Source organism: Sciurus carolinensis, chromosome 8 (assembly GCF_902686445.1).
Source record: "Sciurus carolinensis chromosome 8, mSciCar1.2, whole genome shotgun sequence".
NCBI lineage: Eukaryota > Metazoa > Chordata > Mammalia > Rodentia > Sciuridae > Sciurus > Sciurus carolinensis.
The window spans coordinates 140,745,368-140,760,293 of record NC_062220.1 but is presented as its reverse complement, the minus strand read 5'-3'; the positions used below and the strand labels follow the sequence as shown (position 1 = coordinate 140,760,293).

At 51.1% G+C, this 14,926-nt stretch overlaps 1 protein-coding gene across 1 annotated transcript in view; it reads right to left on the bottom strand.

The window, feature by feature from the left end:
* Positions 1-14,926, bottom strand: part of Tmem132c (transmembrane protein 132C) — a 263,247-nt gene that overhangs the window by 36,894 nt on the left and 211,427 nt on the right. The window contains 1 exon segment of the mRNA XM_047561338.1: positions 10,779-10,962. Within this exon segment, the coding sequence (XP_047417294.1) occupies positions 10,779-10,962 (184 nt within the window).

The window sequence follows — 14,926 nt, the reverse complement described above, 5'->3', positions numbered from 1 at the left end:
CGAGAGAGAGGGGAGAGAGCCCAGAGCGCACTCCCTTGGCCCCAGAAAGCAGACGGTGAAAACGCACCAGAGGGCAGGATCGGCCAAGGGGAGCCAGCAGCTTAACCCAAATGTGGACAGAAGGCCGCACTGCGCAGGACAGTCGTTTGTGGAGCCCGCAGTTGGCCAGCTGCTTGACAGGAAATCACCTTTCTGCCCTGGAGCCTGGACGGAGACCGAGCAGACACCCAGGATTCATGGCCAGGGGCAGCGAGCTCAGATCCAGGCGGGTGGCTGTGTCTGTCTCCGGCAACAGAGATGCGTGGTGCACGGACTCAGCCCCGGGCGGCGGGTATTTGGACATGACTGGACGTGGCCTCAGCCCCTGGCAGCAGAGGGAAGCGGCACCTTTGGTTCACAGCCTGGGGCAGAGGGCGCTGGAACCCAGAGATCCCGCTGAGTCTCTTTCCTGGTAGCAGGGACAGTGCCCAGCAATCGGTGCCAGTCAGGGGCCATTTCTGCACCACCGGGCCCCACAGAGAATTCACAAGCACAGGTCCCATGACTGCAGACAGCCACCAGGCTCTCGGCCGTGTTGAAGAGGGCCCTGGGAGGGACCCGCAGTGACCCACAGCAGTCCCAGCGAGCTGTACACAACAGAAGTGACCATGGACGCATCCTGTCCTCCCAGCTGCTGGCCTCAGACCCCTGCACTGTCAAGCGGGGAGAGCGGGAGGGCAGGCGCTGCACCTGGGGGGGTGGCTCCTGGGCCCCAGCACCTTTGGGGGGTCCGAGGCTGAAGGGTGAGGGACATCTTCTGAATGTCCCAAATCCCGATGAAATCCACACCAAGACGCAATACGAATCTCCTTCACTGTGGCCTGGTTTGCTATAAACAGCTCTAACATCAGCTTTGGTCATAGAAGCCACTCTGATTTGACAGCTATCCCCCTATTATCCAGCATGGCACCTTCCATTCGTTTGATCATATTTCTTCTCAGGTGTCACAGCATTAACTGGAATCGTTCTCTTTGTTTTCCTCCCACACGTTCACGATCTGTCCTCTTAGCCCCTCTTCTTACAGGACCCGCCATCGCCTCAAATCTCCATCATCCATCTTTTTCTTCTTTTGGCCATGGTGCGTGTTATTCTTTTCTATCTTTCTTTTTTCTATCTTTAATAACTCGTTTTTCAGCCTATGCCAGAACATTACTACAACTTTATACCTGGATTAGGGGCACAGTGGAGAACTTCATCAACAAGTTTTGTTTTTTCCTAAGGCTGATTACTATGAGGTTCTGCTCTGAAGCGATGGTACTAAATAGAGTTTGGTGTCTTCTCTCAAAGTGATGCTAATATCAGGAACAGTAGAGGACACACATTGGGTAAAAGTATCCAATTCCCCAGTGTGGGGCTCTTAAGAGAAAGAAGTTCATGTAATAGTTCCTTGCATAAACGAAGAAGCAATAACCACCCCTGTAGATGGGTAGACATACACAAAGTACTGAAGACAAGGGGACAGGCCACCCCCACAGCCCACAACACTTCAACAACCGATCCCACTGACACCACAGTGGAGGAAATGTCAGAGAAAGAGTTTAGAAAGTTCAGTTAAAATGTTCAAGGAGCTAAGAGAAGGAGTAAGGAATGAAGTTAGAAAATACTGGAAGTGAAAGATCATGTCAATAAAGTGACAGGGATTATGAAAAAGAATAAAATGGAAATCCTGGAAATGAAAGATTCAATAAGTCAAAATAAAATTCCATGGAAAGCATCACTAATGGATTTAACCACTGTGAAGACAGATTCTCAGACCTTGAGGATGAAGCACATAATCTTGAAAAAAATGATGACAACAAAGAAAAGATGTTAAGGGAAAATGATCAGAGTATTCTAGAAATCTGGGACAATATTAAGAGATCAAATATAAGATCATTGCTATAGAAGAAGGCTGCAAAATACAAAGAAGAGGAATGCACAATCTTTTTAATGAAATAATAGGAAAAATTCCAAAGCTTAGGAGCAAGATGAAAATCCAAACAGAAGAGACATAAGGAACCCCAAATAAGCAAAATCAAAACAGATCCTCTCCAAGACACATTAGAATGAAAATGTCCAATATACAGAGTAAGAATATAATTTTTAAAGCTGCAAAAAATAACAGGTAACATTTAGAGGTAAACCAATTCATATTTCAACTGATTTATCGACCCATCCCAGAAGGTTTGGAATACTTTGTACCAAGTCCTGAAAGATAAACATGGGTAACAACCATGTTTATCATATACAGCAAAATTACCTTTCAGAATTAAAGATGAAATAAAAACCTTCCATGATAAGCCAAAACTAAAAGAATTCGTAATGATTAATCCTGTACTACAAAACATGTTCAGCGAAATATTTCATGTGGAAGAAATAAAAAATAAATATTAAACCCAGTATAGGGATGAACTGCACGAGAAAAACAGTCAATTATAAGAGAATCAAGTTTGAGTTAAGCATTAGAAATATATCAAAATGGCAGGAAATAAAAACCATCCCTCTATAATAACATTGAATGTAAATGGTCTGAATGCTTCAATCAAAAGACATAAATTGCAAAATGGATTACAAAACAAGATACAATAATATGTTGTTTATAGGAGCCTCACCTGACAGGCAAAGACATCCATAGACTGAAGGTGAAAGGCTGAGAAAACATAAACCATGCTAATGGTGGCCATAAGCAAGCAGGGTTAGCTACTCTTACATCAGGCAAAGTGGACTTCACACCAAAATTAATCAGAAAAGGTTCTTCAGATCTAAAAAAACACTGCTAACCAAAGGAAACTAAAAGACATCTACATACTGTTTAATCTATCAACAACTGAATTCTCTTTCTTCTCAACAACACATGGAACATTCTCTAAAATAGATCATATTTTAGGATATAAACAATCTTAGCAAATACAAGAAAAACAGATAAGTCCTTGCATTCTTTCAGATCACAATGAAATGAAATTAGAAATCAATGACAAGATAGAAAACAGAAACCTTTTTAACACCTGGAGATTAAGTAATACTCTTTTGAATGAGGAATGGTCCCAGAAGAAATCAGAGGAAAAAGTTTTAAAAGTTCTTAGAATCAAATGAGAATAGTTATAAAACATATCAGACTCTCTTGGACAGTATAAGGGCACTTCTAAGAGGAAAGTTTATAGCTCTGAGCTTGTACATTAAAAAAAACAGAAAGAGGCTGGGGATTAGGTCAGTTGGTAGAGTGCTTTACTCACATGCACAAGGCCCTGGGTTCTAATCCCCAGTACCACACACACACACACACACACACAAAATAGAAAGATATCAAATAATTGATCTAACATTATATCTCAAGACCCTAGAAAAAGAAGAACAAACTAGTTTCAAAATCAGTAGAAGTCAGGAAATACTTAAAATCAGACCTGAAATTAATGAAATTGAGAATAAAAAAGCAATACATAGGATAAATGAAATAGCAAGTTGGTTTTTTGAAAAGAGAAACAAGATCAATAAACCCCTAGTCAAAATAACCTAATGAGAGAGAAAGAAGGCCCAAATTTATAAAATTAGAAATGAAAAAGGAAATATTATCACAGACATTTCTGAAATAGAGGATCATTACAAACTAATTTAAAAATTCATACTCTAATAAACTGGAAAATAAAAAAGACATCAGTGAATTTCTAGACACATAAAACCTGTACCCAGACTGAACCATAGGATGTACAAAACTTAAATAGACCAATATCAAGTAATGAAATTGAAGCAGTCATCAAAAGTCTTCCATCAAAGAAAAGCCCAGGACAAGATGGATTTTTCAGCTGAGTTCTAACCGACCTTTAAAGAAGAACTAAAGGCAATGCCCCTCAAATTATTCCACAAAACGAGGGGCAGGAACACTGCCAAATTCATTCTGTGACGTCAAGACCACAACCAACAAGGACACATGGAGGAAAGTAAACTTCAGATTAATATCCCTGATGAATATAAATTCAAACATTCTTAATGAGATGTAGGCAAACTACATTCGAAAACACATTAAAAAGAAGGTACGCCATGATCGAGCGGGTTTCGTTTCCATACAAGGTTGGTTCAGCATATGTGAATCTATAAACGTAATTGGCCACATAGAGTTAAGGACCAGAATCACATGATCATCTCAATAGATGTGGAGAAGACATTTGACAAAATCCAGCACCCACTCATACTAAAAATGCTGCATGAACTATGGGGATAGAAGGAACGTATCTCAACATTACAAATGCTGTATACAACAATCCCAAGGTCAACATTATCCTGCATTGAGAAAAACTGAAAGCATCGTCTCTAAAAACAGGAAGAAGACAAGGATGTCCACATTTACCACTTCTATTTAATATAATTCTTGAAGCTCTATCAGAGCAATCAGACAAGAGAAGGAAATAGGAAAAGAAGTCAGATTATTTGTTTGATGATGACAGATTCTATGTTTAGAAGATCCAAAAAACTCAAGATTTTAGAGCTGAGAAACAAATTCATCAAAGCAGCAGGAGAAAAATATCAACATGTATAAATCAATCTCCTTCCTATACTCCCCCACAAATATAATGAATCTGCTGAAAAAAATTAGGAAAACTATCCCATTCACAATAACTCAAAAAATCTTTAAAAATAAATATAACAAAGGAGGCAAAAGATCTCTAATATAGAAACTATAGAACACTGAAGAAGGAAATTGAAGACCTGAGAAGACGGAAGGAGCTCCCATGTTCTTGAAGAGGCAGGATTAATATGGTCAATATGGTCACACTACCAAAAGTGTTACACAGATTCAATGCAATCCCATCCCAATGCCAACGACATTCTTACAGAACTAGAAAAAACAGTTCTAATATTCATTTGAAAGAATGAGAGACCCGGAATAGCCAAAGCAATCCTGAGCAAGAAGAGCTGGAGGCCTCACAACATTTGATCTCAAAGGAAACTACATAGTTGTAGAGGAAAAACCAGCATGGTGTTGGCACCAAGCAGACATGAAGACCAAGGGAAGAACAGAGGATGCAGAGACAAGCCCACATAATTACACTCATCTGATCCTTGGCAAAGGTGCCCACATATATGTTAGAGAAAAGAGAGCCTTTTAAACTAACGGTGCTGGGAACTCTGGACATCCATACGTAGAAGAACAAAGGTAGGTTCCAATCTCTCACCCTACACAAAAGCAAAATCATCGTGGAGCAAAGACCTAGGAATCAGACCTGAAACTCAGCAACTTCTAGAAGTAAATGTATGCCAAACATGCCGACTTGCAGAGGCGTTGGTCTGATTCCTGGGTCTTTGGTCCACTTTGATTTCACCTTTGTGTAGGGTGAGAGATCAGCTTGACAGAGTCAGGAGGTCGTGTTGGATGTGGAAGGCGGGGATGAGCAAGGCTGGTGGCAACCCAGGCCGCTCCCCTTGCACCCTGTGAGCTCTGGCTGACCTGGAGGCTGGGGAGAGAGGCTGGCTGACCTTCAGTCCTTCCTGCTCACTTTTCTGCTCTGCCGTCGCGCTTTCCATGTTGGATGACCACAAGTGTATTTTATCTTTTTTCAGTCTTGTGTTCTCCGTCTCCGTTTCTCAATCATCTCCAATTAAGTCCAGTTCTTCAGAACTGGAGTGCGGTCTACTGTCCAGGTGAGACGCAGAGCCCCACGGGAAGTGTGAGCTTGGAGAAGACCCACCTGTCACTCCATCTCACGCTGCCTTTCATGGAGGCCACCAGAATTCAGATGAGGATGGTCACCGGCTGAACGTCAGCAATGATCACCGGTGAGCACTCTGTGTGGCGGGGGTCGGGGGCAGGGTAAGCTCTCCTTTCTCGCATAATCAATTGATAACCCTGCAAACATCACCACCAAGTAAAACAGCTTCACATGCCTCATAGTTTGCTTTTTAGGCAAAATTCGGGGCCAGTTCGATGGAGCGAAGGAACATTTTTCATTTTAATTCCAAAGTCAACCTCCGGCTGTGATTCTGAAACACTTATTTTCCCACAGATTTATTTTTTCAACTGAGCAAACATCTTCCAATTGCTTTGGAGCTCCCCAGCCCTCCTCGGAGGCTCAGAAGGTCCACACGCAGCATCTTCTGGTTGCACAAGTAAAGTGGGGATCGGGTTGGATCCTCTTGAAAATTCTTGAAACCTCATTTTCCTATTGTCTATAAAAACGGCACTGTCCCATCCTGTCAGAGGACATCGCCTGGAGCTCCGGGGAGCATCTCCCTTTGCCTTCTAGAACTCAGGGTGTCGCAGCGCGGTCCCCGACACACCCGAGCAGCTCAGCCTTCCGCCATCTGCAGACTGATGTGCGGATCCCAGCATCCTCGTAGGACCCGGGCCTGTGGACACAAGCTTGGTGCCTGCACCTGGGTCTCCCAGGCAGAGAGTGACGAGGGACGTCCCTCGGTGGGAAATCCATCCCCAGATCAAGATGCCTGGTAGGATTCCTTGACCTCTCCCGCCATCACGAGTGTGGGCAGAGGGGAGAAGAGGGGCCCCAGTGGGACGCCTCTCACACCCACATCAGGGCGATCACCGCGCTGTCTGTGGAGGAGCCTGGGGAGCAGGAGGCACTACCCTCCGGTGCCACTCAGGTCCTGGCAGGGATGAGCTCCCTCCCGGGCTGTGACTGGAGGGCGGGAGCTGAGGGCCCCGGACACCAGGGTCCAAGGGCAGCCAGGCCCAGGGCAGCACAGACACCATGGCAGCTGGGGTGTTCCCACCCCAGGCCTCGGGCAAGGGGAGGGTGGGGGTCCTGGAGCCCAGGGACAGGAGATCCCCAGAGGACACGTTGCTGCCCCTCCAGCCGCAGTGGAGGCCTGGGATGTGCCCTGGTGGCAGGTGCCCGGTGGCGAGGTTCCCTCCCTTGCAGATCTGCAGGGAGTTAAAGCCAGGGGTTGGCAGCACCTTGCTCCCTCTGCGGGTGACAGAGGAGACCCTCCTCTCCGCCTCCTAGGTTCCACGGGGGCGGCTATGCCTCGCACAGCCGGGCTTGTGGGCAGACACAGTGCTCCTGTCCCTGTGATTGTCACTGGGTGGCCTTCTCTCTGTGTCTCCACGTCCAAACTTGTCTCCGAGCAGCACCACCGTCACTGGATTTAGGGACAACCCTAATCCAGTATGGTCTCACCTCAACGTCAGGACACCTGCGAGCACCCTGCTTCCAAATCAGGTCACCATTGTCACCTCAGCCTGGGTCGGGACCGTGCGGTTGGAGGCAGGACCACAGCGTGCTCTCTACCCTCCGCCCACTGGCTGCGGTTCCTCTTGGCTCCTCCCACCGGCTGAAGCCATCTGAAGCCGAAGGCATCCCCGCCCGAGGCAGGCAGAGGGAGCCCCGGGGCAGGTCGCCCAGCCTGCCCTGTTCTTGCTGCACACTGGGCTCTGAGGATCTGGTTCACCTTCTAGAGTCTCCAGGTCACCCAAGAGGCGGGCACTCAAATTATCCTTCTGCAGACTCGAGACCAAGAGCCATCTCCTTTAAATAGCCCTAGTGATTGACACTTTAATTTCATTTTATGCACAGAGTGAGGGATATGTCCTAGGAATTTCAAAAGCTCTTGTAAGGAAAGCCCCTGGCCCACATGTTTCTGGGTGAAGGAAGGGGACTTCCTCTTGCACCTATCATGGCGAAAATGAAACTTCAAAACGCCAAGTAAACTCACCACGTCCTTGGAAACTCTGTGTAGGTACGTCGGTCCTGGATGACAAGGCCTCTTTCTATACCTGCCTAAATGACGGGTGCCGTTGTCCCTAGGCTAAGCCCAATATTTAGGTCTAATGTTTAAAAAATTTTAATAAACCCTAAGGAGAGACACCCAGGAAACGCAGGTGGAAGCCTGTCGGACCCACCCTGTCCTGCCTCTTCCACCTGCCAGCAGTGGCCGGTCACTACCTGGTGGTGTCTTGTGAAATGTCTGCCTGGTTTCCTGTCAGGTCACCAGAGTGCAGCTGCCCTGGGCAAGACGGGTCTCTCCGGCTCAATCCCCCAGGACAACCTGTGCCCAGCCCAGGGAAGAGCAGGGCTGAGGTCCAGTGAGGGCTGCCGCTCCCTTCTTCTCAAGGAGACCATGACCCCTCCTCAGAAGGCACAGAAGTGACCACACAGGACATGCCTGGTCCCTGTGGGCTCCACTCACGATGTGAATCCTCTTCCTACGTGGGAGACCGAATGCCCACACACTCCTTCCCGCAGGGGGCACTGCCCGGGCAGACCCCATGCTCAGAAGCAGCCAGGTGGCTGAGTGGGTCTCGGTTCTTCACTAAAGTGCCTGCACAGACGGGGCTCTGCGGAACCCACAGCCCTGTGTTCCCGCTCTTGACTCAGTGGGTGTCAGAGGGCAGCTCAGTGGGCAGGGAGGCCTGGACGGTGCTTGGCCACAGGAGGAGGCCCGGGCAGGCCTGCTTTCACGGGCAGCATCCAGTTCCCCTCCGGTGCTCCTGCCTTGCAGCTTGTGTGGTTTATTTTCTTTAAAATGAACAACAACTTGGGGAATCCACTTAACTTTCTCCAAGACCTGGCCAGCTGTCTTCTGGCTGCAGACATGCAACTCAAGAGTTAGTTTCTCTGGCAGGTTTTTTTATTTTTAAATTCCTCATCTTTTAGTGAGAAAGTTTTCACCATTATCACTAGCTATTTCCAACGAAAGTTTAGTTTTTGGCTGGTTATAAATGTATTAATGCTCAGTCTTGGAAAAAAAAAAAACTCCTTGAGATATAATTACTCTTTTCATACATCAAAGAATGGAAGCCCCAAAATGTTTTTGCGAGCCCCAAATGCTCAGAAATCACAGAAAAACAGAAGGACGTTCCCCCAGGTGGGCCCATCTGCTGTCCCCTACCGGCACAATCCCGGTGTCCCAAACTGCATGGCACAGTTGTGGATTCCAGGGAAGCAAGGTGGTGTCGCCTGGGCTCTCCGTCCCGTGTTTGGACCCGGATCCACGCTGGTCCTGCGGAGCTAACTGCCACCAGTGCCCTCTGAGGTGAAGCCAGTTGGAGCTCACGTTCAGCAGCTCTCAGGGGAGTGGATCCCGGGCACCACACTAGCAGTCATTTCATCTTGCCTTGAAGGCATTGCAAGACACAACAACCGTTTTACTAATCTCACTGCAGCAAGGATTCTTGTTTTGAAACGGGCCATATTAACATCTTATATCTTTATAATGGTTTTGCTTTTCCAACCTATTTGGGTGTCTTATCTTTCTGAAATAGGTAGGATAGGAACGGAGCACGCACACTCTAACTGACGCTGGTGCGTGTGTCAGGATGTAAGTCTGCAAACCTTCTCTCTGGAGGGCCAGGAGTAAATATTTCAGGGTGGTGGGCCAAGAAGCAAAGCTGAGCATAGTTAGGAGCTATATCTAAGCTTTTAAAATGCAGACATTTAAACACTTAAAAGCAGTGAAGTCACTGCTAGCTTGCATGGAGGACAGGCAGTAGACCGCATGTGACCCAAGGTTACAGAGGACATGATGAGCCAAGAGGGATCCTTCTCCAACCTCAGGGTCTGCCAGTCCTCATGACAGGCAACACCTCCGGCGTGGACACTTGGCGTCCTCGTCTGACCAGTGTCCATCCCCACCTCTCAGTGGAAGCCAGACTTTCCCATGACACCCACACCCGCCAGCTCTCAGGCTGAGTCCGCACCTGTCCTAGGCTGACCGGTTCCCCAGGCCTGGCCAAGCAGAGCATTGACTTCAGTGTGGCTTCAGGTTGGCATGTGGCCAACTGCTCAGGACGATAATCAGAGCCGGCCCAGGGATGCGCGTGGGAGATTGGCCGTGAGGATTTATTTTTTTCCTGCTGAATGTAATATTCTGAGGTCACCAGCACGGCATTGTCAGGGCCACCTTGTGACTCTAACAGGGAGTCACAGAGCAGAGGGAGGAAGAGAAGTCAGAACCCTCTGTGACAATATCGTCAGGACACGGGGTCCTGAGCCCCCAGTGAGGCCTGCGGCCACAGTACTGACACAAACCCGTGACACAACCCCATGAGGTCAACACCCGGCCCAGACCCCCTAAATCACGGGGCATGCAATTCAAGTTCCAGAAATGCAACTCTAGACTTGGAAGTTCTGGCAGCCAAGTTTAAGTTGGGCTGGGTTCGTAGCCCTTGATACCCTAAGACTTTCAACCCACCTGTTCCCGGTCAGCCTAACGCAGGCTGCACGCTGCCCGGTTCTCTTCAGCACAGGCCCCTAAGTCACTGAGCACAGCAACCTGCCGGGCGCGTGTGGCATTGAGATCTGCCTGCGCGGTACCTCGGGTCCACTGCAGCCCACGGGGGCCTTGTGGAGCCCCTGCTGGCCAATCTCCTCCCGGCTAGGGTGCTGAAGGAGCGGAGTACCCCCCCATGTGGAGTAGGGAGCAGGAGGCCCCCCGGGGATGCACGGTCCAGGGCTGCCTGGCTTTCCGTGAATGCAGTATAACCAAGAAAGTCATCTGCTGCTTCAGGTCCCCAGGATTCGAGGTCACCTGTTGCCACAGCACAGCCTCACCCACCTCCACTAATGTGCAGCGCAGCCCACAAAACTTCTTTATAGAAAAGGAACAGAAGAAAAGAACGGGTCGATGCAAAGAAGAGGCTGGTGGGTATGGACCAGGTGGCCTGCGTGGTGGGCGCCCCGAGGCTGAGCTCCTGCAGTCGAGAGCGGCCCCTCCTGGCCTGGGGGACGGTGGGGGGCTGGGGCCGGCACCCCTGGGGCTGCGTCCCACACCTCCTGGGTGGGAGGGGCGGCCAGGGCAGCACACCTTACCATGGCCAGCGGCACGATGCCCACCAGGTCCTTCTGGCTGATGAAGATCTCCGATAGCACCACGTCGCTGGTCCCCTTCCGCGGGTATTCCACCTGCCACGTGATGGGCTGCGTCCCCGAGAGGCTGCTGAAGCTGGCGATTTCGAAGTTCATCTGCACAACCTCGCTGAAGTTGCTGCTGCTTCTGGAAGGAACAGAGGGGAGTGGCGTCAGCTGACCTCCTCACAAGACCCTCCCTGACCCCCTCTCCGTCGCCATCTTATACTACGGAGACAAAGAGGAGGCTGGGGTCTGCTGGGCACCGGGCACAGGCCACCACTGCAGCTCAGGGAGCAGGCGGCGGGACGGAGAGCAGCCACACCTGTGGGCCCGGGAACCGGGTGTCACGCACGGGCTGCATCCGCACAGGCCTCGAGGAGCCCTGGGTGGGCTTCCCAGCTCCTGGGATGAAGAGATAAGCCAGTGGGCATCCGAGAGGCCACTGAGCTAAGCGGGCCCTTATATCCAGGGTCACAGCTGCGGCAGACACCATGTCACCTTCACCACCCCACCTCCTTCCCAGCTGGTCCCTCCCTCTCTTCCTGGTGACTGAGAAGCTTTTCCCACTCCCAGGCTCCCCTGCAGCCAGATGCAGGCTCACAGCAGGGTCCACCCGGCAGGCCCCACTTGCCCAGGGCTCAGGGACAGAGGGGGTGGTGGGATGGCAGCGGCGAGGGGCTGGCACTCCCTGGAGAGCTGGTTTTTCAGGACGGCTGTGGGTGCTCCTGGCTCCCTGGCCTTGGTACTCTCAGCAGTTGGTGCTGGTGGCTCTGCAGAGCCTGGTCACTTCATTCTGTCTGTTACCCCTGCCGCCCTGGTTGTGGCTGGGAGGTTAATACCTCCCAGAGGTCCTTCAGATTGCCTCGTGTACTTCAGCAAAGCCTCTGTGCTCAGAAGGACTCCTTAGTGGAAAGCCTGGGGTCTGAACCTAAGAATCCTGCGATACTGCGGTGGGGGCAGACGGACGTTCAGCAAGCTCAGTCAGTACACTTCCAGAGTGGGTGACGGTCCAAACGTGAGTTTTCAGATGACGAAACCTAGGCCTAGAGAGGAACAGTGGCTTTCTCCAACCTCACAGCACGTGGCAGCATCACATGGAGCGCGGTGTCTCCGCTCCTTAGCGCAGGGCTCCCTGGCACCCTCGGCCGTGGTCAGACACCACCTCACAGGCACCACAAGACTTTCTCAACACAGGACATGGCCAACGGTGTCCTTTGACCAAACCCAGCAGCTGCCGACTTTGGCAAGTCACACTTGATTGGCGCAGAGCCCTGTGGGGTCATTCACGGTTTGTCTGCGGTGTGTTCATGATGCAGAAGCAGGTGTGAGCTGTGGAGCGGGCAGGGCATCCCCTACATATCCCGAAGCACGTGCCAGCTGGACCTTCACGGGGAAGTCTGCGGTCCTTGCCGGAGGCTGGGGAAGGGACGGGTTCGCACTGTCCACAACTGTTCAACCACCAGGGTTCAGTAGAACCGCGAAGGAGGGTGTCCCAGGCACAAAGCTGGGTTTGCACCATTGCAGCCTTGAGGGACAGGCTGGGGGTGCCTAAGCAGTGGGCCAGCAATCAGCACCATCTCAGGCTGGCATCTCAAGGGAAGGTCACATGTCTGCAAGCAAATTCAAGGGGGTTTTCCATGCACCTCGAGAAAGACACACCAGACATGCTCGGCAGTGGCGTCCTGAGTGTGCTGTGTGCTGTGGAGGTGTGCCGCCTTTCCCTTTGCCAGGGCGAGAATCAGCCACAAACGCACCTGCTGGGTCTTCAGGGCTTGCTCCGGGCCGAGGGCTGGTTCTCTGCTGCGTGCACTTGGTGCTGTGCAGCAGTTGAGTTGGAGGTTGCTGCACCAGCCTGAGCTCTGGGTGGATCTTTCGTGAACTCTCTGAGTCTGAGGTGGGCCCAGAGAATCGTGATGTATGAAACGCCAGCGATCCCTCGGGAAGGGAAAATAGACTCGGGGTCTGGACAGTCCATGCAGGCCGCAAATCTCAGGAATGAGCTTCTGGTCTTGGAAAATGAGGGGCCTGGGTTTCCCAACTGGGAGACACGCTCTTTCTCCAGGAACCAAAGGCCCTGGCATCTGACCCGGCTCGACTACCTCCAGGGCATCCTCCTCCTTGGCCTGGCCCAGCCAGGGTCTCCCCTCTGGTCACAGGCACTCCTGTGTTTCCAGACGTGTATCTTGTTCTCCTAGCGAGGACACCTGGGATCTCCCCACCCACCACGGAGCCAGGTCCTGGCTGGCTGGGCCTGCTGGAGGTGCCCATCGCTGCCCAGCTACTTGATGGACTCCAGTCAGCAAAGGCTGAGTCTCCTCAGGACTGCATGTGACAAAGATCTGACAGTGCACAGGCTTGCTCTGTGGACGCCCCAGGGGAGGCCTGTCCGGCACCGGGCTGCAGAGTCTACCACCACGCGCCTACACCTGGCTGCATTCTCTTACAGCACTCTGTGGGCATCGCCGAAGTGGTGGGCCATCCCCGCTGCAGCTGGGCCCAAGGTTGGGAATGACCACTTGACTCGGAAAGAGAAGGAAGCAGTGCTTTTCTCTGGCTTTGAAGGATTATGTTGTATGATTTTTGTGAGCAATGAGGTTACTGCCCAAGGTGGGTTTTGTTTTGGTACTGGGGATTGAACCCAGGGGCACTCTACCATTGAGACACATCCCCTGCCCTTTTTTGTATTTTATTTAGAGACAGGGTCTCATTGAGTTGCTTAGGGCCTCACTAAGTTGCAGAGGCTGGCTTTGAACTCCCATCCTCCTGCCTCAGCCTCCTGAGCTGCTGGGATTACAGGTGTGTGCCACCACACCTAGTCTCCCAAGGGGTTTTGCTCAAGTGCACACAAGAATAAAACGAAGACCCTACTATTAATGAGATTCACTGTGTGCCCCATACTAGACCAGGGTTCACATACGCATCATTCCAAGCCCCACGAAAACCCTCAGGGTGCGGGGTTGACAAGACTCCCAGTTGACATCAGTGCCAGAGCAGAGACTCCTGGGCCTCTGTGGCCAGGGATGGGTTTGCATCTCCTGGATCCCCAGCCACAGATAGAGGACAAAAACTCTGCAGGTCCCTGTTTGGAACATGCAAGGTCCCCCCTGGGGCTCTCACCACTTGTGAGCCAACTAGGCTCATTTTTGTTTCAGAATAAAAAAAAATAATAAAAAGTTTGCAGTTGGAGGAAATCTCCGGCTGTCTAACAGCTGGGCAGAATTACAGGCAGAGCGACATCAGGACAAGCCCCAGGTGCAAGGCAGGGCGGACGTGCTTGTTTAGAACATTGACATCAGACTCTCAGGGAGGGAGACCTCAGACAGACAGGAGGGACTGTCCCGGGTCCACAGGGAGCCAGACGCACGGGTGAGAAGAGGGCAACCGGGATGACCGGGCAGAGACAGGCACCTGGGAGGCTCAGGACTCCACGCCTGGCTGGTTCACTTCTCTACACACACGCGGCTTTCTCTCCTCCTCCATGGCCACGCATCGCATCTTCTTCCTCTCGTAGAGGATGTGGGACATATCAATTCACAGGGAAGGAAACTACTGGGAATGTGTGGCCTGCTGGAGAGGAGGGAGGCCGCCTGGTGCTCGCGGGCCCGGCTGCGGTCCTTCTAAGAGCCGATCCTCCTAGGGGGCGGTCCTTCTAAGAGGCAGCCCTCCTAGTGGGCGGTCCTTCTAGGGGGCGGTCCTCCTAAGGGGCGGTCCTTCTAGGGGGCGGTCTTCCTAAGGGGCGGTCCTTCTAGCTGCCTTATGGGCACAGGAGAGAGAAAGATGGTTCCAGAGAGGCTGGGAACCTGGGCTTTTCTATGAAGTCGCTGGATTTTGAAACAGTCCTTAACCCTTCAGCCCTGATGCAGCCCAGTCGACAGCTGCATTTGCTGCCTGGCCTGGGAACGCCAGCGGCCAGCGTTTCCTCCACATCGCTGTCTCAGAGGCTTCCATCTTTCTGGGTACCCTTTGCAGAAGTGCTTTCACTGAGGTGGAAGACGCCTGTCCTGAAGAGGGTGCAGCGTGATTTTCCAACTGGGTCCCCAGAACTCCAAGGGGGTGGGCAAGAGATGAGCATGGCTGCGTGGGTCCCCAACACCACAGGGTCCTTACGT